At 66.1% G+C, this 26,288-nt stretch overlaps 4 protein-coding genes across 5 annotated transcripts; 3 read left to right on the top strand and 1 right to left on the bottom strand.

The window, feature by feature from the left end:
* The first annotated feature begins 704 nt into the window (after positions 1-704).
* GGCX (gamma-glutamyl carboxylase) lies at positions 705-10,643 on the top strand. The gene is made up of 14 exons (XM_062637672.1): positions 705-981; positions 1,068-1,226; positions 2,038-2,203; positions 2,404-2,482; positions 2,557-2,663; positions 4,834-4,997; positions 5,127-5,377; positions 5,753-5,884; positions 5,975-6,126; positions 6,207-6,376; positions 6,462-6,592; positions 7,216-7,363; positions 7,447-7,642; positions 10,353-10,643. Exons 1-14 carry the CDS (start codon positions 705-707, stop codon positions 10,516-10,518), a joined length of 2,298 nt encoding a protein of 765 aa, XP_062493656.1. The 3' UTR covers positions 10,519-10,643.
* A 593-nt stretch (positions 10,644-11,236) lies between these two features.
* MAT2A (methionine adenosyltransferase 2A) lies at positions 11,237-15,015 on the bottom strand. The gene is made up of 9 exons (XM_062637675.1): positions 14,900-15,015; positions 13,515-13,592; positions 13,321-13,443; positions 13,115-13,227; positions 12,890-13,033; positions 12,593-12,811; positions 12,063-12,245; positions 11,838-11,971; positions 11,237-11,740 (listed from the first exon to the last, which is right to left on the bottom strand). Exons 1-9 carry the CDS (start codon positions 14,988-14,990, stop codon positions 11,638-11,640), a joined length of 1,188 nt encoding a protein of 395 aa, XP_062493659.1. The 5' UTR covers positions 14,991-15,015; the 3' UTR covers positions 11,237-11,637.
* Positions 15,016-20,255: 5,240 nt separating this feature from the next.
* Positions 20,256-22,807, top strand: LOC134173552 (interleukin-1 family member 10-like). 2 transcript variants are annotated; one of them, XM_062637668.1, is made up of 3 exons: positions 20,256-20,453; positions 20,614-20,670; positions 22,491-22,807. In XM_062637668.1, exons 1-3 carry the CDS (start codon positions 20,366-20,368, stop codon positions 22,763-22,765), a joined length of 420 nt encoding a protein of 139 aa, XP_062493652.1. In that variant the 5' UTR covers positions 20,256-20,365; the 3' UTR covers positions 22,766-22,807. The 2 variants fall into 2 exon arrangements, with proteins under 2 accessions (XP_062493652.1, XP_062493651.1); XM_062637667.1 differs by having other exon boundaries at positions 20,259-20,453; positions 20,546-20,670.
* Positions 22,808-23,230: 423 nt separating this feature from the next.
* Positions 23,231-26,074, top strand: LOC134173566 (interleukin-36 receptor antagonist protein-like). Its single transcript, XM_062637683.1, is given in 7 exon segments — positions 23,231-23,511; positions 23,856-24,010; positions 24,375-24,533; positions 24,613-24,737; positions 25,576-25,615; positions 25,618-25,914; positions 25,998-26,074. Coding segments are annotated over 6 exon segments (798 nt in total). The 5' UTR covers positions 23,231-23,511; positions 23,856-23,910.
* The last annotated feature ends 214 nt before the right edge of the window (positions 26,075-26,288 follow it).

Below are 26,288 nucleotides of genomic sequence, written 5' to 3'. Positions count from 1 at the left end.
CCATGGGGACACCAATGGCCACCCTCGGAACACCATTGCAACCATGGGGACACCATTGCCACCATGGGGACACCCTTGGGGACACCATTGCCACCATGGGGACACCATTGCAACCATGGGGACACCATTGCCAGCATGAGGACACCATTGCCACCATGGGGACACCATTGCAACCATGGGGACACCATTGCCACCATGAGGACACCATTGCCATCATGAGGACACCATTGCCACCATGGGGACACCATTGCAACCATGGGGACACCATTGCCACCATGGGGACACCCTTGGGGACACCATTGCCACCCTTGGGACACCATTGCAACCATGGGGACACCATTGCCACCATGGGGACACCATTGCCACCCTTGGGACACCATTGCAACCATGGGGACACCATTGCCACCAGAGGGTCACCATTGCCACCATGGGGACACCCGGACACCATGGGGACACCATCGCCACCATGGGGACCCCCTTGGGGACACCATTGTCACCCTTGGGACGCCCATGGCCACCCTGGGGTCCCCCGTTATTAACCCCGCCCCACTCGGGGCTTCCGGGAGCTGCGTCCCCGGCGGGGAGGGGGGGGGGGCGGGGCCCGGGGGGTGGGTGTGTCAGGGCGTGTCCCTGTTGGGCGGCCGCGATTGGTTCCCGCGCCCGTGACGTCCGGTGACGTCGCGCGGAGGGGCGGAGTCACGGCGATGGCGGCGGCGGAGGGCGAGGGGAGGGGACGGGAGCGGGAGCGGGAGCTGCCCCGAGCCCCCGAGGGCCCGGCGAGGCGGCGGCGGCCGGAGCAGCCCACGGGCCCCGCTGCTACCGGCGCTGCGGAGCCGGGAGCGGGAGCGGAGCCGGAGCCCAGCGTGAGCCGGCGGCTGCTCGGCTTCGAGCTGCGGGAGCTGAGCCGCTGGCACCGCTTCGTGCGGCTGCTGCACCGCCCCACGGACCCCGCCGCGCTCGGCGCCTTCCGCGCCGCCTTCGGTGAGCACCGGGCACCGGGGGGGGGGGATGAACGGGAACCGGCGCGGCCCCGTTGGCAGCGGGTGAAGCTCCCCCCCCCTCCGCAGGGCTCCTCATGGCGCTGGACGTGCCCCAGGAGCGGGGCATGGCGCTGCTGGACCGGCGCTTCCTGGACGGGCTGCCGGTCTGCCGCTTCCCGCTGCTGCCCGCGCTGCAGCCGCTGCCCCTCGACGGCATGTACCTGCTGTACGGCGTCATGCTGCTCGGTACCGGCGGGGGGGGAGCTGCCGCGGCGGAGGGTGATGGGCGCTGGAGGGGACAATGGGACAGGGACAGGGGGGAGATGGGGACAGGGACCTGAAGGGGCTCTAGGAGGGAATGGGACATGGTGGGTGCAGGGAAACGGGGGTGAGATGAGGACACGGTGAGGACATGAGGGACTGGAGTGGGAGCAGCCATGGCAGAGGGTGAGGGGTGCTGGGGGTGACAATGGGACAGGGACAGGGGGGAGATGGGGACAGGGACCTGAAGGGGCAATAGGGGGGAATGGGGGCATGGTGGGTGCAGGGAAACGGGGGTGAGATGAGGACACGGTGAGGACATGTTGGGGTCAGGCACTGTAATGGGAGGTGCTGTGGCAGAGGGTGATGGGTGCTGGGATGGGTGCTGGGGGTGACACTGGGACAGGGACAGGGGTGAGATGGGGACAGGGACCTGAAGGGGCTCTAGGAGGGAATGGGACATGGTGGGTGCAGGGAAACGGGGGTGAGATGAGGACACGGTGAGGACATGAGGGACTGGAGTGGGAGCTGCTATGGCAGAGGGTGATGGGTGCTGGGAGGGGTGCTGGGGGTGACACTGGGACAGGGACCCAAAGGGGCACTAGGGGGTGAATGGGGCATGGTGGGTGCAGGGAAACGGGGGTGAGATGAGGACACGGTGAGGACATGTTGGGGTCAGGCACCGGGATGGGAGCTGCCATGGCAGAGGGTGATGGGTGCTGGGATGGGTGCTGGCGGTGACACTGGGACAGGGACCCAAAGGGGCCGCCCCGGGTGTCACCGTGCCCTGGTGCAGGGGCGCTGGGCATGATGCTGGGCTGCTGGTACCGCCTGAGCTGCGTGGCCTTCCTGTGCCCGTACTGGTACGTGCTGCTGCTGGACAAGACCTCCTGGAACAACCACTCCTACCTGTACGGGCTGCTGGCCTTCCAGCTCACCTTCATGGGCGCCGACCGCTACGGGTGCGTGCCAGGGCGCCGGGGGGCACCCATGGGTGCCACAGGGAGCCCCAGTGTGACCGGGATGCTCTGGTTGTGGCACGGGGTCCAGCGTCCCCATTGGGTGACAGAAGCGTCACCATTGGGGTGCCGGTGGCAGCGTGGTGACGGTGCCCTGGTCACCCCCTCGCTTGGGGGGTGTCCCTGCCCCCGTGTCCCCATAGGTCTGTGGATGGGCTCTTTCGGCCCCACAAGAGGAACGCGCACGTCCCGCTGTGGAACTACACCCTGCTGCGGGCCCAGGTGAGGGCTGGGGTGCGCCTGGGGTCCCCATCCTGCCCCCCAGTCCCTGTCCCCACACTGTCCCGGTGCCCCAGATCTTCCTGGTGTACTTCATTGCGGGGCTGAAGAAGCTGGACACGGACTGGGTGAGCGGGTACTCCATGGGCTCCCTGGCGCGCCACTGGCTCTTCGCGCCCTTCAGGTGAGGAGGAGGAGGGTGATGGGGGGGTGAGGAAGGTGATGGGGGGTGAGGAAGGTGGGGAAGGTGATGGGGGATGAGGAAGGTGAGGATGAGGTTGGTGATGGGGGTGATGGGGTGAGGATGAGGAGGGTGATGGGGTGGGTGAAGGTGAGAAAGGTGATGGGGGGATGAGGGGGTGAGGATGAGGAGGGTGATGGGGGATGATGGGGTGAGGATGAGGAGGGTGATGGGGGATGAAGCGGTGAGGATGAGGAGGGTGATGGGGGGTGATGGGGGGATGAAGGGATGCGGATGAGGTTGGTGATGGGGGATGAAGGGGTGAGGATGAGGAGGGTGATGGGGGATGAAGGGGTGAGGATGAGGAAGGTGATGGGGGATGAAGGGATGAGGATGAGGAGGGTAATGGGGGGTGAAGGGGTGAGGATGAGGAGGATGAGGAGGGTGATGGGGGATGAAGGGATGAGGATGAGGTTGGTGATGGCGGATGAAGGGGTGAGGATGAGGAGGGTGATGGGGGGGATGAAGGGGTGAGGATGAGGTTGGTGATGGGGGATGAAGGGGTGAGGATGAGGTTGGTGATGGGGGATGAAGGGGTGAGGATGAGGTTGGTGATGGGGGATGAAGGGGTGAGGATGAGGAGGGTGATGGGGGATGATGGGGTGAGGATGAGCAGGGTGATGGGGGATGGAGGGGTGAGGATGAGGAGGGTGATGGGGGGTGAAGGGGTGAGGATGAGGAGGGTGATGGGGGATGATGGGGTGAGGATGAGCAGGGTGATGGGGGATGAAGGGGTGAGGATGAGGAGGGTGATGGGGGATGATGGGGTGAGGATGAGGGGGGTGATGGGGGTGAAGGGGTGAGGATGAGGAGGGTGATGGGGGATGATGGGGTGAGGATGAGGAGGGTGATGGGGGATGATGGGGTGAGGATGAGGAGGGTGATGGGGGGTGATGGGGTGAGGATGAGGAGGATGAGGAGGGTGATGGGGGGTGATGGGTGGATGAAGGGATGAGGATGAGGTTGGTGATGGGGGATGAAGGTGTGAGGATGAGGAGGGTGATGGGGGCTGAAGCGGTGAGGATGAGGACGGTGATGGGGGATGAAGGGGTGAGGATGAGGAGGGTGATGGGGGGTGAAGGGGTGAGGATGAGGAGGGTGATGGGGGGATGAAGGGGTGAGGATGAGGAGGGTGATGGGGGGATGAAGGGGTGAGGATGAGGAGGGTGATGGGGGGTGAAGGGGTGAGGATGAGGAGGGTGATGGGGGGATGAAGGGGTGAGGATGAGGAGGGTGATGGGGGATGATGGGGTGAGGATGAGGAGGGTGATGGGGGGGGAAGGGGTGAGGATGAGGAGGGTGATGGGGGATGATGGGGTGAGGATGAGGAGGGTGATGGGGGATGATGGGGTGAGGATGAGGAGGGTGATGGGGGGTGATGGGGTGAGGATGAGGAGGGTGATGGGGGGTGAAGGGGTGAGGATGAGGAGGATGAGGAGGGTGATGGGGGGTGATGGGTGGATGAAGGGATGAGGATGAGGTTGGTGATGGGGGATGAAGGTGTGAGGATGAGGAGGGTGATGGGGGATGAAGGGGTGAGGATGAGGACGGTGATGGGGGATGAAGGGGTGAGGATGAGGAGGGTGATGGGGGGTGAAGGGGTGAGGATGAGGAGGGTGATGGGGGGATGAAGGGGTGAGGATGAGGAGGGTGATGGGGGGATGAAGGGGTGAGGATGAGAAGGGTGATGGGGGGATGGAGGGGTGAGGATGAGGAGGGTGATGGGGGGTGAAGGGGTGAGGATGAGGAGGGTGATGGTGGATGAAGTGGTGAGTATGAGGTTGGTGATGGGGGGATGAAGGGGTGAGGATGAGGAGGGTGATGGGGGATGAAGGGGTGAGGATGAGGAGGGTGATGGGGGATGAAGGGGTGAGGATGAGGAGGGTGATGGGGGGTGAAGGGGTGAGGATGAGGAGGGTGATGGGGGATGAAGGGGTGAGGATGAGGTTGGTGATGGGGGGATGAAGGGGTGAGGATGAGGAGGGTGATGGGGGATGAAGGGGTGAGGATGAGGAGGGTGATGGGGGATGAAGGGGTGAGGATGAGGAGGGTGATGGGGGATGAAGGGGTGAGGATGAGGAGGGTGATGGGCTGATGCTGGTGCTGCGGCCAGGCTGGTGCTGTCGGAGCAGAGCACCAGCCTGCTGGTGGTGCACGGGGGGGGGCTCCTGCTCGACCTCTCGGCCGGGTTCCTGCTGCTGCTCGACGCCACCCGCCCCATCGCCCTCATCTTCGTCACCTACTTCCACTGCATGAACTCGCAGCTCTTCAGCATCGGTGAGAGCAGCGCCTGCACCCGAACACCCCCAAATCCCCCCCCCACACCCCCATCATGGCCAGGGGACCCCCTAAACCACGGTGCCCAGTGCAGGGTGCCCCTAAGCCGTGCCCCCCCCCCACAACCAGGCATGTTCCCATACACCATGCTGGCCAGCAGCGGGCTCTTCTGCCACCCGGGCTGGCCACGGCGCCTGCTGGCGCGGTGCCCGCGGTGGCTCCAGGGGGGGCTGCCCAGCACCCGCCCCCCCCGCCACAGCCCCGACTGCCACTATGGGGCGCGGGGGGGGCTCCGGCCGCGCCAGCACCTCGCTGCCGCCTTCACCGTGCTCTACGTGCTGGAGCAGCTCTTCCTGCCCTACTCGCACTTCATCACCCAGGTGGGGGCACGGGGCCGGGGGGGCGGGGGTTATTTGGGGACACGGGGGCATTTGGGGACATCAGAGGTGACACCGGGAGGCTTTGTTTTGGATGTGAGGGGCAGCTTGGGGGACATGGGGGTATCCTGAGGGGGCTTGGGGGATGGTTGGGGTCGGGGGAGGCATTTGGGGGGGCATTGCTTACCCCCTGGGGGTGTTTTCCTTGGCTTCACCAAGGGTGTTTTTCCTTCCCTTCACCTTTTAAGATGGGGGTGTTTTCCTTGGCTACAAAGATGGGGTTTGGATGTGGGGGGAGCACTTTGGAGGGCATGGGGGTCCTTTATGGCGGGGGGAGCACAGGGATCTCCCATCCCTTCCTTGTCCCCCCCCTCCCAGGGCTACAACAACTGGACCAACGGCCTCTACGGCTACTCCTGGGACATGATGGTTCACTCCCGCTTCCACCAGCACGTCAAGATCACGTACGAGGACGGGCTGACCGGGGACGTGGGGTACCTCAAACCGGGGGTGAGCAGAGCCCAAAGTGGGGGGGACCGGAGGGTTCAAGGCGGGGGGGGGGGGTCTGCACCCTCACCCCCCCCGTCCGGCCCGGGGTAGGTGTTCACGCAGAGCCGGCGCTGGAAGGACCACGCGGACATGCTGAAGCAATACGCCACGTGCCTGAGCCAGCTCCTGCCGCGCTACAACATCTCCGAGCCCCGCATCTACTTCGACATCTGGGTCTCCATCAACGACCGCTTCCAGCAGAGGTTTGTGGGGGGGGGGAATGTGGGGAGCAGCACCCCCAAAGGTGCTGTTGGGGGGTGCTGAGGGCCCCCGGGTGCTGCAGGCTCGTGGACCCGCGCGTGGACGTGGTGCGGGCGCCCTGGTCCCCGTGGCGCCGCACGCCCTGGGTGCTGCCGCTGCTGCTGGAGCTGTCGCCGTGGCGGCAGCGGCTGCAGGAGCTCGAGAGCAGCCTGGACCCGCACACGGACGTCGTCTTCATCGCCGACTTCCCCGGTATGGGGCAGCGCCGGGGGGGGGGGGTTGAACCCCAGTGATGGGGGGGGGGGGGCCTGGACCCCATTGGTGTCCGTCCCCATAGGGCTGCACTTGGAGAACTTTGTGAGTGAGGACCTGGGCAACACGAGCCTGCGGGTGCTGCGGGGAGAGGTGCTGGTGGAGCTGGTGGAGCAGCACCGCAACCACTCGCTGCGGGAGGGAGAGGGGATGCAGGTGAGAGGCAGGGGGTGCAGGTGGGAGCGGGGGGGTACAGGTGAGCATAGGGGGTGCAGGTGAGCACAAGGGGATGCAGGGGGATGCAGGTGACAGCAGGGCATGCAGGTGTGCAAAAGGGGATGCAGGTGAGTGCGGGGGGTTGCTGGTGAGGACACAGTGATGCAGGTGAGCACAAGGAGGTGCAGGTGAGAGCAAGGGGATGCAGGTGAGCATGGGGGGTGCAGGTGAGGACACAGTGATGCAGGTGAACACAAGGGGATGCAGGTGAGCACAGGGAGGTGCAGGTGAGAGCAAGGGGATGCAGGGGGATGCAGATGAGAGCGGGGGGATGCAGGTGAACAAAAGAGGATGCAGGTGAGCATGGGGGGTGCAGGTGAGGACACAGGGATGCAGGTGAGCACAGGGAGGTGCAGGTGAGAGCAAGGGGATGCAGGGGGATGCAGATGAGAGCGGGGGGATGCAGGTGAGCATGGGGCATGCACGTGAGCACAGCGGGGTGCAGGTGAGCATGTGGGGACTCAGGTGAGGACACAGTGATGCAGGTGAGCACAAGGGGATGCAGGTGAGAGCGGGGAGGGGGGGAAGTGTGTCCATAGGGCCAGATCCCCGTTGCCCCACAGCTGCCGGCGGGGCAGTACCACAAGGTGCACACGGTGTCGGCGGAGCCCTCGTGCTACCTCTACCTGTACGTGAACACCACGGCGCGGGCGCTGGAGCTCAACCTGAGCCGGCTGCAGGAGCTGCGGGACCGGGCACGTAACGGCACCGGTGAGCACCGGGATACGGGGATGAGATTGGGGTGCAAAGGGGGGGGGACACGAGCTCAGTGTCCCCCCCCTTCTGCCTTGCAGCCCCCGAGCCGCTGCCCCCGGAGCTGCGGCCGCTGCTGGGGGAGCCGCTGCCCCCCGGTGCCGCCGAGGACCCGCTGGTGGCGCTGCTGCTGCGCCGGGAACGGAGGGAACGGGAACGGGAACGGGAGCGCGGGGCCGGGCTCGGGCAGCGGCTGCGGAGGTTCCTGCGTAGGAAGCTCCGTTTGTTCCGTAGGAGGTGAGAGGGGAACAGGGACACCCCCATCGCTGGTAGCACCCCCTAAAAACATGGGGGGACTCCAAGGCCATCACTGACCCCAAGTACCGGGGGAACCCCAAACCCCATCAATGACCCAAACCCATTCACTGACCACAAAGCCCCATCACTGATCCAAACCCTATCATTGACCCCAAGCCCATCACTGACCCCCAACCCCATCACTGACACCAAACCCTGGGGGGACCCCAAACCCCATCAGTGATCCCAACCATATCACTGACCCCAACCCCATCACTGAACCCCAAACCCCATTACTGACCCCAACCCTATCACTGACCCCAAACCCCATCACTGACCCCAACCCTATCATTGACCCCAAGCCCATCACTGACCCCAAAACTATCACTGACCCCCAAGCCCCATCAGTGACCCCAAACCCCATCAGTGATCCCAACCCTATCACTGACCCCCAAACCCCATCACTGACCCCCAGACCCCCATCACTGATCCCAAACCTATCATTGACCCCAAGCCCATCACTGACCCCAAGTACCAGGGGAACCCGAAACCGCATCACTGACCCCCAAGCCCATCCCTGAGCACAACCCCATCACTGACCCCAAACCCCATCACTGATACCCAAGCCCCGTCAGACCCCAAACCCCATCATTGACCACAACCCCGTCACTGACCCCAACCCCATCACTGACCCCAATCCTATCACTGACCCCCAAGCCCGTCACTGAACCCCACCCCATCACTGACCCCAACCCTATCACTGACCCCAACCCTATCATTGACCCCAAGCCCATCACTGACCCCAAAACTATCACTGACACCCAAGCCCCATCACTGACCCCAAACCCCATCAGTGATCCCAACCCTATCACTGACCCCAACCCTATCATTGGCCCCAACCCCATCACTGACCCCAGCCCCATCACTGACCCGCAAGCCCATCACTGACCCCCAAACCCCCATCACTGATCCCAACCCTATCATTGACCCCAAGCCCATCACTGACCCCAAGTACCGGGGGAACCCCAAACCCCATGACTGACGCCAACCCCATCACTGATCCCAACCCCATCACTGACCCCCAAGCCCATCAATGACCCCAACCCCTTCACAGACCCCCAAACCCTATCACTGACCCCAAGCCCCCAAACCCCATCACTGACCCCCAAGCCCATCCCTGAGCCCAACCCCATAACTGACCCCCAAACCCCATCACTGACCCAAAGCCTATCACTGACTCCAAACCCCATCATTGACCACAACCCTATCACTGACCCCAACCCCATCACTGACCTGGAACCCCATCACTGACACCAATCCTATCACTGACCCCCAAGCCCATCACTGACCCCAATCCTGTCACTGAACCCCATCCCTGACCCCCAAACCCCATCATTGACCCCAAACCCCATCAGTGACCCCAACCCTATCACTGACCCCAAACCCATCACTGACCCCAACCCTATCATTGACCCCAACCCCTTCACTGACCCCCACACCCCCTCACTGCTCCACCCAGCCTTGTTACTGCTCTCCCTGAACTCTCATTGCAGACCCCCCAAACCTCGTCTTTGCCCCCCCATCCGCCATTATTGACCCCAACCCCTCATGGACCCCTCCCAACCCCCGTTACTGGGGTGCTCTCATTATGTCACTCTCAAAACCCTCATCCCCCCATCACTGACATCCCTCCCCAGCCTCAGCCCTGACCCTCAAATCCTCATTGATGTGACCCCCATAACCTTGTCACTGCACCCCCAAACTATTACAGACCCCCAACCCCTTGTCAGCCCCCCCCAAACACGTTACTGTGATCCCCCTAACCCTCATCCTTGACCCCAGCCCATCACTGCCCCCCCAAACTCTCATTACAGACCCCCAACCACTTGCCTACCCCATCTCTCCATCACTGCCCCCCCCAATCTCTCATTAGGGCCCCTCAATACTGTGACCCCCCATCCTTCATTATGTGCCCCCCAAATCCCTCCTCACCACCCCCCCAACCTGTTATTGCCCCCCCCCCATCACAAACACCCCAAACCCTGGCACTGAACCACAACCCCTCATCACTGCCCCCCCCAAACCTCATCTTTGCCCCCTCCCCCCCATTATTGACCCCTAACCCCTCATGGACCCCCCCAAAGCCTTTTTTGCTGACCTGCAAACCCTCATCACTGGGACCCTCTTGTTATGGCCCCCCCAACCCCATCAGTGACCCTTTTGGGCCACCCCCCCATCACTATGCCCCCCCCATTACTGTGACCCCCCCCAAATCCCTCCTCACCAATCCCCCTCCGTTATTGACCCCATCAGACACCCCAAACCTTGGCACTGCCCCCCCCAATTTTACAGGCCCCCCAAACCCATCCCTGACCTTCAAAGCCTCCTTCTACCCCCCCCATCCCTGACATCCCTCCCCACACTCAGCACTGATCCTCAACCCCTCATTGATGTGACCCCCCTCAAACTCTCATGGACCCCAACCCCTTGTTACAGCCCCCCCCATCATCCCGGTCACCTCAGCAGTGACCCCCAACCCCATCAGCTCCCCCCATCCTTGCTACTGACCCTCAATCCCCCATCACTGCCCCCCCCCAAACCTGCTGTAAGCTATTATTGAACCCCCCCCTCCCCACAGACACCCCAAACCTTGCTACTGACCCCCAACTTCCCATTAGTTCCCTCCTCACTGCCCCCCCCTGCCCCACAGCGTGCTGATGACCTGCATCTCCCTGCGGAACCTGGCCGTGGGGCGGCCCCCCCCGGAGCGCCTGGCGCAGGAGCTCGCCTTCGCCGACTGGCGCGAGGAGGAGGAGGAAAAGGGGGGTGATGATGGGGGGGACACGGACACAGTGGGGGGGGACCCCGAGCTCTGAGCCTGCTCCCCCCCCCTGCCCCAGCACAGGCTGAGGGCAGCTGCTTCGAACCCAGTCTTTATTTGCCATTTGGGAGCATTTTGGTGGAATCCGAACAAAATGGAATAAAAACCTCGGGAAAAGAAGGGAAATAAAATAAAAACCAAAAGGGGGGGGGGGGGGAGAACCCCCCCCCCTTCACCCCCTCCCCCGTTTCCCTCCCCCCCCCCCTTTGCCAAGGCACTTGGGGGGCCTGGGACGGGCAGTAAACAAGCCGGCTTCTCTGTACCACACCGGCCAAAGCGCCCTGTCCCGGGGCTGTCACCCCGCTTTGGAGTGGGAACTGGGGGGGGGGGTGGGGTGATGGGGGGGGTGATGGAGAAGGAGTTGGGGGGGGGGGGGGGGATGCTGGAGGGGGGAATCAAGAGCTGCCGCGTGAGCCGGGGGCTTCTCTGTACTCACACCCCCCCTCAGCACACAATAAATACACCGCTAGAAAAACACGTTCAAGTATCAACACCCCCCCCCCAAAAAAAGCTTTGAGCCCCCCCTCCCCCCCAGGATCCATCCCTAAGCTCGGCTGAGCCCCCCCCCCCTCCCCCCCCAGGGGGGGTTGTGCAGTTTGTGGAGTCACTTCGGTTGTTGGCTAAAAAATACAACTTAAAACAACCAGCAAAGGGGTTTTCCTCCTCACATGGGGGGGGGGGGGTAACACCATGTGTCCCCCCCCAAACCATGTGTGTGGTTGTGTCCCCCCATGTGTGTCCTCTGAGGGATAAGGGGTTAAAATCAGGGGTAGGACAAATCCAGCACCAGCAGGGCCCCCCCCACCCCCAGCTCCATCTGCACCGTGAGGGGGGGGGGACACGGTGTTAACCCCCCCTCGGGGGGGGCTTTTTGCCATCTCTAAACTCGGATGTGCCACCAGGTTTCAAGAGCAGCCGGAGGGGTTGTGGGGGGGGGCGAGGCCACGTGTGGTCCCCATGGAACCCACGGCGAGAGGGAAGAGGGAGAGACATGGGGGGGGGGGAGCTGGGGACCGGGGGGGGGCCCAGCTCTTACCCCCAGAGCCCAGGGGCTTCTCTGTAGCCTACGCCCGCCGGGGTGGGGGGAAAAGCCTGACAAGGGCCAGGATTTTCCTCAGTACTTGAGTTTTTTGGGCACTTCCCAAGGGAAACTGTCCCTACCGAAGTGGCCATAGGCTGCGGTCCTCTGATAGAGGGGCTTCTTCAGGTCCAGGTCCCTGCAATGACACAAGCGATCAGTCCCCCCCCCCAACACCCCGTGTGTGTCCCCAAGCCCTGCTCCATTCCCCCTGTGCCCCCCCCCAGCCCCATTACCTGACGATCACCCCGGGGCGAAGGTCGAAGTTCTTCTTGACGATCTCCAGCAGCTCCCGCTCGCTCTTCTGGGAGGTGCCGTAGTGGAAGATGGAGATGGACAAGGGGTGGGACACCCCGATGGCGTACGACACCTAAAGGTGGGGACGGGGACGGGGGCATGGATTAAGCCTGAGGACCCCGTCCCAAAGCAGTGCGGGGAGGGGGAGAGGCGCCAGCACCCACCTGCACCAGCACCCTGCGGCACAGCCCGGCCTTCACCAGGGACTTGGCCACCCAGCGCGCGGCGTAGGCTGCCGAGCGGTCCACTTTGGTGTAGTCCTTCCCCGAGAAGGCGCCGCCGCCGTGTGCCCCCCACCCCCCGTACGTGTCCACGATGATCTTGCGGCCCGTGAGGCCGGCGTCACCCTGTGGGGACATCACCGCCATCGTCACCGTCACCGCTACCGCCATTGTGGTGCCATCACCACTATAGTGCCGTCGCCACCACCACCGCCATTGTGGTGCCATCACCACTATGGTACCATCACCACCACCACCACCACCACTGTAGTAACATCACCACCACCACCACCACCACCGTAGTGCCATCGCCACTATGGTGCCGTCACCACCACCACCACTGTGGTGACATCAACACTATGGTACCGTCACCACCACCACCACCACCACCACTATGGCGCCGTCACCACCATCACCACTGTGGTGCCATCCCTGCCACCGTCACCACGGTGTCAGCAGGAGTGCGGTGTTACCTGGGGACCGCCAATGACGAAGCGGCCACTGGGCTGGAGGTGGTAGATGGTGTCATCGTCCAGGTACTTGGCCGGCACCACGGCCTTGATGACCTTCTCCTTCAGTGCATCCCGCATCTCGTCCAGGGACACCTCCTCGTCGTGCTGCACCGAGATGACGATGGTGTGCACGCGGATGGGGATGACAGCGCCGCGGTCCTGCATGTACTGCACCGTCACCTGCCGACACGGGGGACACGGGGCTGTCAGGGAGGCGTGGGGACAGGGGGCAGCAGGTTATGGGGGCCAGAGCCTCACCTGCGTCTTGGAGTCGGGGCGCAGCCAGGGCAGGGTGCCGTTGCGGCGCAGCTCGGCCAGCTTGGCGTTGAGCTTGTGCGCCAGGACGATGGTGAGCGGCATGCACTCCTCCGTCTCATCCGTGGCGTAGCCGAACATCAGCCCCTGTGCGAGGGGAGGGAAACGGGGGTGAGCCTACGGCTCCTCCGGCCGCGCCGCGGCGGCTCCAGTGGCACGAGGCCTGACCTGGTCCCCAGCACCGATGTCCTCCTCGCTGCGGTCCAGATGCACGCCCTGAGCGATGTCGGGCGACTGCTGCTCCAGCGCCACCAGCACGTTGCACGTCTTGTAGTCAAAGCCTGGGGCAGAGCCGAGGCCACGGTGAGCCCAGTGTGCCGAGACACCCCCCCCCAGCACCGAGCTGTGCCACCCATCCCCTCCCTGGCACCTACCTTTGGAGGAGTCATCGTAACCGACGTGCTTGATGGTGTCCCGAACCACCTTCTGGTAGTCCACCGCCGCGCGGGACGTGATTTCCCCGGCCAGCAGGATCATCCCCGTCTTTGCCACCGTTTCTGGAGGGCAGGAGGGTGATGTCAGTGCCGGTGTCACCCACCCCATGTCCCCAGGGGGTTGCCACACTCACCACAGGCCACCTTGGCATCGGGGTCCTGCTTGAGGTGGGCGTCCAGGACAGCGTCACTGATCTGGTCGCAGATTTTATCTGGGGGACAGAGGGTGAGGCTGTGACAGGCACGGCCCTTCCTTCCGCTGGGAAGCGGAGCACGAGCCTCCCGCTAATCCCAAGGGCTCCGGCAGTGCACAAAGCCCTCGCCTTGTCCCCGAGCCGGCTTCTTAGCCTGGAATTCCAGGCATTTACCAGTTAAGCTCCAGTTACAGCCGGGTCAGAGCTGGGCCTCAGCCACAGACAGCGGTGCTGGAGGGGCCTGGCACTGCCAGGGGCTCCCGGCTTTCCCAGCTGGAGCGTGCCAGCTTCCGGCTCCTGGGGGGTGCTGCTGCGCACCCGCCACCTCCCATGGGATGCCCAGTGCCTGGGATGGGCTATGGGAGCGGGCGAGCCCCCTTCCTGCTCCCTGGAGCTTCCCAAAGGCCACGCGGGGCTGGGCCGTGAATAAGCAATTCCCAGGGACCGCGGCGTCCTTGGCCACGACCTTTGGGGACAGATCTGGGAGAGGATGAGGCAGCCCTAGGCTGGGGCGAGAGGGGATCGGCTCCGCAGGGCTCTGCTTAGGGTGAAAGAGCGCAGGGGTAGCCTCACACCGCACCCGAGAGAGCAACGCCTGATCCCTGCGGCAGCAGCGCGTGACCCGGGGCGTGGGGAGCCCCGAGGGCATCCACAGCACGGGTGCAGAGCTCGGACCGTGCCGTGGGGCAACGCGGCTCCAACAGAGCCCCCCGCGGCCGTGGGACACTGGGGAAGCGATCCCGGAGGTGCTGGGGATCCAAGCTGTGACCCACGGGGAGCTCGGGGGGCGGGGGGGGGGGGCTGAAGCAGCCCCCATGGGGGTCCCGAGCCTCCAGCGGCGGGTGAGTACAAGCGGGGGCTCCTCACCTCATCACCCCCCGGGGGGGGGAACCGGTGACCCCGCGGGGCACAACCGGGATCTGCTCAGTCACGGCTGAGTCACGGCAGCCCCAACCCACCCCCCCCCTCCACCGCTGCGTCAGCCGGTAACACCCCCCCCCCCCCCGTTCCCCAAACCCCAACAACACGCATCACGTCATATCACGACATGTCGCGTGTGCGTCGCCCCCCCCCCGCAACACCCCACGCGGGAAGCACGTGCGCGGCGGGGGCCGCAATGCGGCGCGCGCCGCCCTGCCAGTGCGCGCGCGCCCGGTGGCGTCACCGCGCACCCCCCCCCCCCCCATGAACGCGCCGTGGGGAGACCCCCCCCTTCCCCCCCCCCCCAACCTCCGAGCGCGCGCGCGGCCATTCCCACACCTCCCCCCCCCCCCCCCCCGTTCTCCCCGCGGCCTGCGCCTGCGCGCCTGGGCCGCGGCCCGCACCTGGGTGCCCCTCGCCCACGGACTCGGAGGTGAAGAGGAACGTGCCCTCCTCGATGAGCACCTCGTGGAAGCCGTTCAGTTGCCCGTTCATGGCGCTGGCGGGGCGGAGCGGAGCGGGGCGGGATGGGGGCGGCGGCGGCGATAGCGCGGGACCCCGGAGCAGCTCACTCGGCCGCAGCAGACTGAGCGCGCCGCCCGCCGCACCGCCTCTATTTATACCCTCCTCGCCCCGCCCCTTCTGCCCCCACCGCCAATGGCGAGCGCCGAACGCGCCGCGGCGCAAACCACTGCGGGAGAGCGGGGGAGGAGCGGGAAGTCGCTCCCGCCGCTGCCGCTCCCGCTGCGCCTTCCGCGAACCCCCGCGGACAAGCGGCCGCCGAGCGGAGGGTCGAGAGGGCGGCAGGACCGTGCCGCTTCCCCGCGGGACGCTGCTGGGCTGCCGGTAACCGGCGGGTCCCCCCCCCGAAACCCCCCGGCAGCGGCGCGGCCGCATGGACCCTCCCGCGCTGCCCGCCGGCTCGAGGCGCGGGTGCCGGTCGCGCATGCGCGCTGAGCCGGCCGCGGGCGGCGGGGTCGGTCCCTCAGCGCGGCCGCCATCTTGCGGGGCGAGCGGCTCCGCCATTGTGCGGGCCCGGGCCCGGGATGGGCACCGGGAGCCGTTGGGGATGCGGGAGGGGTTTAACACACAGCGGGTGGAGCAGCCCCGGGGAGCTCCCCATGGGCCGGCACTGTCAGCACCACACTCAATGGCTGTGCCGACCCCAACCCGGGGGGGCACCGACTCTTCCCGTCTTCCCTTCCCCCCCCCCCGGGGCTCCGGTGTGCTCCAGCTCCGGCCTCCAGGCTGGGGAGAGCCCCACACGGGATAAGGAAGGTAAAAGTCACCCAGATCACAACGGTAAAAGCAAGCATGCAGCCCAGGTGACCCGTTTTACAATGGCAAGAACATGGAGGCCAAGCCCCCGGCGCTGTGTGTGGATGAGGCGATGGGGAATGGACACTGGAATCCCGTGTCCTGCCTCGCACTGGGGTGGAATGGCATTTTCCAGCCTAAAGTACCCGTGTGTTCATCCAAGCTCTGGGACAAGGAGGTGCTGGCAGCAGCATCCCACCTATTGAATGCTTTGTTCCAAAGAACAGCCCAGATCTCCCATCCCCTCCGAGTCCTCCTTCCACGAGCAGCATCCCGGCCCAAGGCAGCTCCAAAACCGGCCATCATGGAGGTGCAGGAGCTCAGGCTGAGCAACCGGGAAGCCAACAGCTTCTAGGAGCACCCGGGACATAAATCTGATTCCTGGCTCTTCCAGTCACGGCACCGGGAGCTCCGTGCGCTCTCGGCTCAAGTTCAGCTGCCTAACGCTAACCCTACCCCTAACCCCAACCCTAACCCTAACCACAACCCCTAACCCCAACTCTAACTCTAACCCTAACCCCAACCCTAACCCCAACCCTAACCGTAACCCCAACCCTAACCCCAACCCTAACCCTAACCCCAACCCTAACCCCACCCCCAACGCTAACCCCTAACCCTAACCCCTAACGCTAACCTCAACCCTAACCCCTAACCCTAACCCCAACGCTAACCCCTAACCCCTAACCCCAACCCTAACCATAACCCCAACCTTAACCCCTAACCCTAACCCCTAACCCCAACCCTAACTATAACCCCAACCTTAACCCCTATACCTAACCCCAACCCTAACCCCTAATGCTAACCCCAACCCTAACCATAACCCCAACCCTAACCCCTAACCCCAACCCTAACCCTAACCCCACCCCTAACCCTAACCCCTAACCCTAACCCCTAACCATAACCCCAACCCTAACCATAACCCTAACCCTAACACCTAACCCTAACCCTAAAACCGTAACCCTAACCCCAACCCTAACCCTAACACTAACCCCTAACCCTAACCCCAACCCTAACCCCAACCCTAACCCCTAACCCTAACCCCAACCCTAACCCCAACCCCAACCCTAACCCCAACCCCAACCCTAACCCCTAACCCTAACCCCAACCCCAACCCTTTGGCCATAAACTGGGACCTTCACTGGGAGCACGGTTGTGCCCCCAGGAGTGCTTCCCCCTTTGCCCCGAGGCCTCCACTCGCACCCAGGGAGCATCGGGATCGGCGGCTCCTGAATCCAGCTCCACATCCCTACGGATGGCCAGGATTCAGGTGGGGCCGTGGCCAGGACCTGGGGCCATTGTGGCCTCTCGGTGCCTGATGCAACCGGGCGCCGCGGTTGCCAGTGCTGGAGCCGTCCCAGCGCCGGCACCGGCCTCTCCCTGCGGTGCAGCCAGGACAGGGCCCAGCACCCAGGACACACGGACACCGGGCACACGTGTGCCCAGGGCAGGTGGGACAGCTGGGACCTGCACCTGGACACCCAGGACAGACACCCATGGCCCGGGTGCTGAGGGCACACGGACACCAGTGCCTCTGATAGCCAGGATGGACGGATGGCTGCGCCCTGACACCCAGCACAGGCACCCTGCGCCCTGACACCCAGCACAGGCACCCTGCGCCCTGACACCCAGCACAGGCACCCTGCGCCCTGACACCCAGCACAGGCACCCTGCGCCCTGACACCCGGCACAGGCACCCTGACACCCAGCACAGGCACCCTGCGCCCTGACACCCAGCACAGGCACCCTGACACCCAGCACAGGCACCCTGACACCCAGCACAGGCACCCTGCACCCAACACAGGCACCCTGACACCCAACACAAGCACCCTGCACCCTGACACCCAACACAGGCACCCTGCACCCAACACAGGCACCCTGACACCCAACACAGACACCCTGCGCCCTGACACCCAGCACAGGCACCCTGCACCCTGACACCCAGCACAGGCACCCTGCACCCTGACACCCAGCACAGGCACCCTGCACCCTGACACCCAGCACAGGCACCCTGCGCCCTGACACCCAGCACAGGCACCCTGCGCCCTGACACCCAGCACAGGCACCCTGCACCCTGACACCCAGCACAGGCACCCTGCACCCTGACACCCAACACAAGCACCCTGCACCCTGACACCCAACACAGGCACCCTGCACCCAACACAGGCACCCTGACACCCAACACAGGCACCCTGCGCCCTGACACCCAGCACAGGCACCCTGCGCCCTGACACCCAACACAGGCACCTTGACACCTGGCACAGGCACCTTGCACCCTGATACACAGTACAGGCACCCTGCACCCTGACACCCAGCACAGGCGCCCTGACACCCAGCACAGGCACCCTGCACCCTGATACACAGTACAGGCACCCTGCACCCTGACACCCAGCACAGGCACCCTGACACCCTGATACACAGTACAGGCACCCTGCACCCTGACACCAGGCACAGGCACCCTCCACCCTGACACCCAGCACAGGCACCCTGCACCCTGATACACAGTACAGGCACCCTGCACCCTGACACCCAGCACAGGCACCCTGCACCCTGACACCCAGCACAGGCACCCTCCACCCTGACACCCAGCACAGGCATCCTGCACCTTGACACCTGGCACAGGCACCCTGCACCCTGATACACAGCACAGACACCCTGCGCCCTGACACCCAGCACAGGCACCCTGACATCCAGCACAGGCACCCTACACCCTGACACCTAACACACCCTGCACCCTGACACCCAGCACAGGCACCCTGCACCCTGACACCCAGCACAGGCACCCTGCACCCTGACACCCAGCACAGGCACCCTGCACCCTGACACCTAACACACCCTGCACCCTGACACCCAGCACAGGCACCCTGCACCCTGATACACAGTACAGACACCCTGCGCCCTGACACCCAGCACAGGCACCCTGACACCCAGCAGAGGCACCCTGCACCCTGACACCCAGCACAGGCACCCTGCGCCCTGACACCCAGCACAGGCACCCTACACCCTGACACCTAACACACCCTGCACCCTGACACCTAACACACCTGCACCCTGACACCCAGGACAGATGAGCACCCATGGCCCTGGTACTCAGGCTGGACAGCCACCCATGTCTCTGGTACCCAGGACCGATGGCTGCACCCAGCACCCAGCACCCAGCACAGACGGACACCCTGCGCCCTTACACTCAGGACAGACACCCATGTCTCCCAGCACCCAGCACAGACACCGGGGCAGGGCCAGCAAGGGCAGGACCCCGGGGGAGCCTTGGGACACGTATCGCCCCTCCTACCTCATTTGCATGTGTCTCATTTGCATAAGGGGCGGGAAAACACTCCCTTTTCCCGCCTCTGGACACACATTGGATCCGGGCTCGGCTCCTCGTGGAGGCTGCAGCTCGGGGGTGTCTCCCGGCGGGCTCCAGCCCCCCCATTCCTGCTCATTGGGTGCTGCTCCCGGTACTGCCGGGAATGGGAAGAGACAAGGGGGGGTTATGGGATGGGGAAAGGGAGATTCCCCCCCCAGCCCCTTAGCACCTTAACACCCCCCTGTGGCCCCCACAGAGCCCCGGACTCGGCTGCCAAGGCACCCCCTGCTCCACAGGGACCCGTCACCCAGGCTGCTGGGTGCCCCCTGCACCCCAGGGACCCGTCACCCAGGCTGCTGGGTGCCCCCTGCACCCCAGGGACCGCCTACCCTCATTGACAGCGCCCCGTGCACACCGAGGAGCCCATCCCATGCACACCAGGGCCGCTGCCCTGGCTCAAGGGCACCCTATGGACCCCGCAGCCCAGCCAGCAGGCACCCCAGGGACCCGACGGCACCCATGCGCCCCAAAGGCCCCTTGCCCTGATTCACAAGCACCCTGTGCACCCCAAGGAGCCCCCACCCCAGCTAGAAGGAACCCCCTGCCCTGGATCAAAGGCACCCCAGGGGCACCCCCCCCCCCAGCGATGCTGGGCACCCACGCACCACAGGGACCCCCACCCAGGCTCGTGCGAGCCCCACGGCCCCCCCTGCAGCCCCCTGCCCACTGACACATCCGCGCTCCGGTGGCGCAGCGAGGAGGGCGCTGCTCCTCCAGCGGTGAGGTTGAGGGTTCGAGACCCCCTTGCGCCAGCTCCGACGGGAGCGGTGACCCCCGGTTGTGTCCCCGTCCCCGCTGTGTGTTTGTCCCGTCCCGTCCCCCCCCGTCCCCGTTCCGGGCCGTGCCGAGCCCGCAGCGGGGCGGAACCAGCGCTTCCCCCTCCGCCAGCGGTGAGGCAACAGCTCCGCCGCCTCCTCCTTCCTTCCGCGCCCCATGGGTGAGCGCGGACCCCCGGGAGCGGGAGGCGGCGGCGGCGGGGCCCTGGCGCGCAAACCCGCGCTCGCCCTCGCCCTCCTCCTCCTCCTCCTCCTCCTCCTCTGTCTCCGCGCAGAGCCCGCAGCCGCCGCGCCCGCCCCGCGGCCCCGCGCAGTGCTCCGGTACCGGTGAGTGGCGCTGCGGGCGCGGGGCCGCGCGGGGCGGAGCGGAGCGGAGCGGGGGGGGGCAGCGGTGTCCGCGCTGTCCCCGCAGGATGCGCGACGTGGACCACAAGAGCCTTTACCTGCGCGACGGGCGGCTCGTGGCCGGGCACCTGCAGGGCGCCAACGCGGCGCGGGAAGGTGAGGGGGGGCCCTGCGGATTGGGGGGGGGCGCGGACACCGATGGGGACCCCCCCTTGGGGCGCGCCCTGACGCGGGGGGGGGGACCCCAGAGGAGGTGTTTTGGGTGCCCAACCGCGCCTTCGCGCCCGCCCGGCTGCCCCTCGTCATGGGCATCCAGAACGGGTCCCGGTGCCTCGCCAGCGCCCCCGGGCCCCGGCCCAGCCTGAGCCTGCAGGTCAGCCACCGCCAGCGGGGGGGCACCAACGGGGTGGGGAATCAATGGGGGCAGCACTGGGGGTATCGGTGGGGACACCATGGGGGCACCAATGGGATGGGGGCATCCATGGGGATACCAGGGGGATGGGGACATCAATGGGGACATCACTGGGGATGGGGATATCGATGGGGACACCAATGGGATGGGGGCATCCATGGGGATGGGGGGCATCATGGGGATACCAAGGGGATGGGGATATCTTGGAGATACCAAGGGGATGCGGGGGACTTCAATGGGGATGGGGACACCAGTGGGAAGGGGACATCAATGGGGACATCTTTTGGGATGGGGATATCAGTGGGGACACCATGGGGGCACCAATGGGATGGGGGCATCATGGGGATACCAAGGGGATGGGGACTTCAGTGGGGACATCACTGGGGATGGGGATATCGATGGGGACACCGTGGGGACACCAATGGGATGGGGGCATCCATGGGGATGGGGGGGCATCATGGGGATACCAAGGGGATGGGGACATCTATGGGGATGGGGACACCAGTGGGAAGGGGACATCAATGGGGACATCTTTTGGGATGGGGATATCAATGGGGACACCATGGGGGCACCAATGGGATGGGGGCATCCATGGGGATGGGGGGCATCATGGGGATACCAAGGGGATGGGGACATCAGTGGGGACATCAGTGGGGATGAGGATATCGATGGGGACACCAATGGGATTGGGGCATCCATGGGGAGGGGGGCATCATGGGGATACCACAGGGATGGGGACATCAGTGGGGACACCTTTTGGGATGGGGATATCGATGGGGACACCATGGGGGCACCAACCGGATGGAGGCATCCATGGGGATGGGGATATCTTGGGGATACCACCGGGATGGGGACACCAATGGGATGGGGACATCAATGAGGACATCATTGGGGATGGGGATATGATGGGGACACCAATGGGATGGGGGCGTCCATGGGGATGGGGACATCTTGGGGATACCACGGGGATGGGGACACCAATGGGATAGGGACATCGATGAGGACACCACTGAGATGGAGACACCAGCAGGGATGAGGATATCACTGGGGACACCAGTGAGCATGGGGACATCACGGGGACGGGGACATCAGTGGGGACACCAAAGGGATGGGGACGCCAAGGGCGATGGAGATGGGGACACCAATGGGATGGGTACACCAGTGGGCATGGAGACACCACAGGGACGGGGACATCAATGGGGACACCAAAGGCCTGGGGATATCAATGGGGATAGGGACACAAAGAGATGGTAACACCATGGGGACACCGCTGGAACACGGGGATGTCATTGGGCATGGGGACATCGATGGCGACGTCATTGAGGATGGGGATATCGATGGGGACACCATGGGGGCACCAATGGGATGGGGGCGTCCATGGGGATGAGGACACCAGTGGGAATGGGGACATCATGGAAACCCCTTGGGGAAGGGACACCACGGGGCCCCCAAAGGGAGGAGGACACAGTGGGGAGGGGGACAACAGGGGGAAGAGGATACCAAAGAGATGGGGGCACCACGGGGACACTGTGGGGATGGGGACATCGATGGGTACAGCAAAGAAATGGGGACGTGAAAGGGATGGGGACGCCCTGGGGAGGGGACACCACGGGGCTGGGGCGACCGCAGCCCCCGCTCTCGCGGTCCCCCTTTCCCCGTGCCGCTGCCCGGTGCCACCCCGGTCCCATCCCGGTCCCATCCCGGTCCCGTCCCGGTCCCACCCCGGTCCCATCCCGGTCCCTTCCCGGTCCCACCCCGGTCCCGTGCCGGTGCCGCCGCAGGACGCCGACATCCGGGAGCTGCCCCGCGCCGGGGCGGCCTCGGCCGCCTTCACCTTCTTCCGCTCGTACCGGGCCGGGCTCTGGCGCTTCGAGTCGGCCGCGAACCCCGGCTGGTTCCTGTGCACCTCGGCGCGGGGCCACCAGCCCCTGGGGCTCTCCCGGTGCCCCGATGCCAGCACCCGCCTCGACTTCTACTTCAGCGCCGCCGAGTGCCCGGAGCCCGGCGCCGGGGACCGGGACCCCCCCATTGGGCACCGGGACCTCCCCCCCGCTGACCCCCGCTGACGCCCCGGGCCAATAAAGCTGCCGAGGGCACCGGTCCCGTGTCGGGGGCTCCGCGTCCCGGGCTCGGGCGGCTCCTTCCCGGAGCGGGGGACGCTGGAGACGCTCCAGCCCCGGCGGGTCCCGACCGGCACCGGGAGACGGGAACGGGGATCACGGGGATGGGGTGGGGACGGCGGAGGGACGCGGGAATAGGGGGACGGGGAGACGGGGGTGTGGGGACAGGGGGGAGACACGGGGACATTACAGGGACGGGGGCGTGGGGACACAGGGGTGTCTGGAGGCAGCTCTATGGGGACACGGGGATATAGGGGGGCACGGAAACATGCGGGCATCGCAGGGACAGGGGGATGCGGCGCGCAGGGACATGGAGGGGCACAAGAATGGGGGGACCCGAAGCGAGGGAGAATCACAGGGACCGGGGGATGGGGCGCACGGGGACACGGTGCCCCCGGCCCGGTGGCAGTGGAGGGGACACAGGAGACCCGAGGGGACCCCGGGACACGGCGGGACACGGGCACCGGGTGAGGCTTCACCATCCCCGGCCCTGCCCAAAGCGGTACCGCCCAAGGCCAGGGCCCGGCTCTGCTCCCCCGCTCTATAAGAGCCGGAGCCACATCCCGGGACACGCTCGGGAACGCGGGGAATCATCGGGAACCGCCCGATCGGGAACGAGCCGGGTCCTGCCCGGCAGCGGCTGCAGCGCGTTCACTCTGGAGCCGACTGAGAGCAGCGGCCGGTGAGGGGGGACGGGACGGGGACGGGATGGGGACGGGATGGGGACGGGATGGGGAAGGAATGGGGATGGGATGGGGAGGGGATGGGGGCGGGATGGACTTGGGATGGGGATGGGATGGGGATTGGATGGATTTGGGATGGGGACGGGACGGGGACGGGATGGGGAGGGGACGGGGACGGGATAGGGAGGGGATGGGATGGGGACGGGATGGGGACGGGACGGGGACGGGACGGGATGGGGAGGGGATGGGATGAGGACGGGCTGGTCCCATCCCTCCCCCGGGATGTGGCACCAGCGGGCACCCGCCCTCACCCCAACCTGTCCCTGTCCTCCCCGGGAAACAGCGGGGCCGAGGGGCCCCGGGGACCCCAGGAGGGGTCCTGGCCCCTGCAGCACCCGATGGGGGTCTCCGGGAAGCCGGACGCGGGCCCTGGAGCCGCGCCGGAGTCTGTCATCGACCCCCACATGGACGCCTTGTTCGATGAGTTCCTGGGGAAAGGTAGCGCTGGGGGCACAGGGACACGGACCCACGGTGCCCGTCGCCGTGTCCCTGTGTCCCCGTGTTCCATGCGATGTCCCCTTATCCCTGTGTGTCCCCTTCCCGTGTCCCCACGTCCCACATCCCCCAGTATCCATCACACCTGTGTCCCACATCCCCATCCCCACATCCCTGTGACACCCCCATCCCCACATCCCTGTGAGGTCCCCATGTCCCCGTGCACCCGTGACACCCCCATGTCCCCCCGTCCATCACACCCGTGTCCCCCCTCCCCACGTTCCAGTGATGCCCTCCTGCACCCACGATGTCCCCTGCCCCCCCCATGCCCCTGACACCCCCCGTGCCCCCCCCCCGCTCCCCGCAGAGCTCTCGCCGGAGCTGACGGGGCCCTCGGTGGCACCGCCGCTGCCCCGGGGCCGGCCCCACCGCTTCGTGCTGCGGGACACGGAGCAGCGCGGGCTCTGCCTGCGCGGGGGGCGCCTGGTGCCCACCCCCCTGCAGGGAGCCAGCGCCGACCAGGAAGGTTCGTGCCGGGGGTGGTGGTGGGGGGGGGGCCGTGCCCGCTGCCCCCCAGCCCCACGCGGCCCCTCCGTGTCCCGCAGAGCTCCTCAGTGCGGTGCCCAACCCGCACCTGGAGCGCCGGCGCTGCCCCCTCATCCTGGGCATCCGGGGGGGCAGCCAGGCCCTGTCCTGCACCCCCGGCCCCGAGCCCCGCCTGCAGCTCGTGGTGAGGGGGGGGCGCAGCCGGGGGGGGGGCACCTTGCTATGGGTCAGCCCAAGAGGGGGAATCCCAAGGTTGAGGCACCCATAGGGGGAGCACCCGCATGTGAAGGCACCCATATGGGGAGCACCCCAAGGTGGGGGCACCCATAGGTGGAGCACCCACTCTAAGGTGAGGGCAACCATAAGTGGAGCACCCCAAGGTGAGGGCACCTATATTTGGAGCACCCATAGGGGGCGCACCCCAAGGTGAGGGCACCCACAGAGGGAGCACCCCAAGGTTGAGTCAGCCATAGGTGGAGCACCCACTCTAAGGTGAGGACACCCATAGGGGGCGCACCCCAAGGTGAGGGCACCCATATTTGGAGCACCCATAAGTGGAGCACCCTAAGGTGAGGACACCCATAGGGGGCGCACCCCAAGGTGGGGGCACCCACAGGGGGGGCACCCCAAGGTGAGGGCACCCATATTTGGAGCACCCATAAGCGGAGCACCCATAGGTGAGAACACCCATATGGGGAGCACCCCAAGGTGGGGGCACCCATAGGTGGAGCACCCCAATGTTGAGGCACCCATAGGTGGAGCACCCCAAGGTGAAGGGCACCCATATTTGGAGGACCCATAGGGGGCGCACCCCAAGGTGAGGGCACCCATAGGGGTCAGCAGAATCTTGCTCAAGTTGGGGGCACCCTGGGCTGGGGGGGGGGGGGGGCCTAGAGCTGGGTCCGCCCTGGCCGGGGACCCCCGATCCGGCTCAGCCCAAAGCCCCCCCCCCGCACGGTGCCCCCGGAGGAGCGGTCCCGGGGGGGTCCCCGCGGCCGTGCCCCAGCGCTGCCCCCCCGCAGGACGCGGCGCTGCTGGAGCTGTTCTGGCGCGGGGAGGGGGCCCCCCCTGCACCTTCTACGGGAGCTTCGGGGGCTCCACGCACAGCTTCGAGGCGGCCGCGTGCCCCGGGGCCTTCCTCAGCACCGCGGGGGGGCAGGAGCTGGGCCTGGGCCCCCCCACGGCGCCACCGGCTTCTACCGGCCCCGCAGGTGACCCCCGGCGGGGCAATAAAGAGATGGAACCGGCTCGGAGCGTGGGGGGGCGGGATCGGGAGGATGGGGGCGGGGCCACACGGGGCGGGGCCGGGAGGGGGCGGGGCCAGCTGCAGACACGCCCCGCGCCGCGCGCCGGCGGTGCCGGTAAGGGGGGGGTGGGGGGGGAGGGAGGGATCCGGAGACCCCCGAGACCGGGGGGACCCCCCGTGACCTCTGGGTGCCCCAAGGACCCTGGGGTCACCCCGCACCCCCCGGGGTCACCCCCCAAGAGCCCCCCCCAATCCCCGCGGGGGTTCCCCATTGACCTCCCCCCCCCCCCCCGAGGCCCCTTCGCAGCCTTTGGGGTCCCCCCCCCTCCTTTGGGACCCCCCCTCCCTTTCCCCGTTCCCCTTCTCCCGCTGGTGGCTTCTCCGGTGCCTGCTCTGGGCTTGTGCCGCGCTGCGCCCGACGCGGAAGCGATGTGTGGGGCGCGGTGTGGGGCGCTGCCCCCAGCCGGGTTCCTGCCCCGGGGGCCCCGG

Source organism: Pezoporus occidentalis, unplaced genomic scaffold, assembly GCF_034315485.1.
Source record: "Pezoporus occidentalis ecotype Australia unplaced genomic scaffold, CSIRO_AGI_Poc_V1 ctg532, whole genome shotgun sequence".
In the NCBI taxonomy this organism is placed as follows: Eukaryota; Metazoa; Chordata; class Aves; order Psittaciformes; family Psittacidae; genus Pezoporus; species Pezoporus occidentalis.
Note: the sequence above shows the minus strand (reverse complement) of the source record. Positions and strands in the feature narration are given on the sequence as shown.

Coding starts and splice junctions, on each gene's coding strand:
- LOC134173552 (XM_062637667.1), top strand. CDS start 20,366: ATGCGCGACGTGGACCACAAGAGCCTTTACCTGCGCGACGGGCGGCTC. Junction 20,454..20,545: donor CGCCAACGCGGCGCGGGAAG/GTGAGGGGGGGC, acceptor GGGGGACCCCAG/AGGAGGTGTTTTGGGTGCCC. Junction 20,671..22,490: donor GGCCCAGCCTGAGCCTGCAG/GTCAGCCACCGC, acceptor GTGCCGCCGCAG/GACGCCGACATCCGGGAGCT.
- GGCX (XM_062637672.1), top strand. CDS start 705: ATGGCGGCGGCGGAGGGCGAGGGGAGGGGACGGGAGCGGGAGCGGGAG. Junction 982..1,067: donor CGCCTTCCGCGCCGCCTTCG/GTGAGCACCGGG, acceptor CCCCCTCCGCAG/GGCTCCTCATGGCGCTGGAC. Junction 1,227..2,037: donor GTACGGCGTCATGCTGCTCG/GTACCGGCGGGG, acceptor GCCCTGGTGCAG/GGGCGCTGGGCATGATGCTG.
- MAT2A (XM_062637675.1), bottom strand. CDS start 14,990: ATGAACGGGCAACTGAACGGCTTCCACGAGGTGCTCATCGAGGAGGGC. Junction 13,228..13,320: donor TTACGATGACTCCTCCAAAG/GTAGGTGCCAGG, acceptor GCTCTGCCCCAG/GCTTTGACTACAAGACGTGC. Junction 13,034..13,114: donor ACATCGGTGCTGGGGACCAG/GTCAGGCCTCGT, acceptor CCCCTCGCACAG/GGGCTGATGTTCGGCTACGC.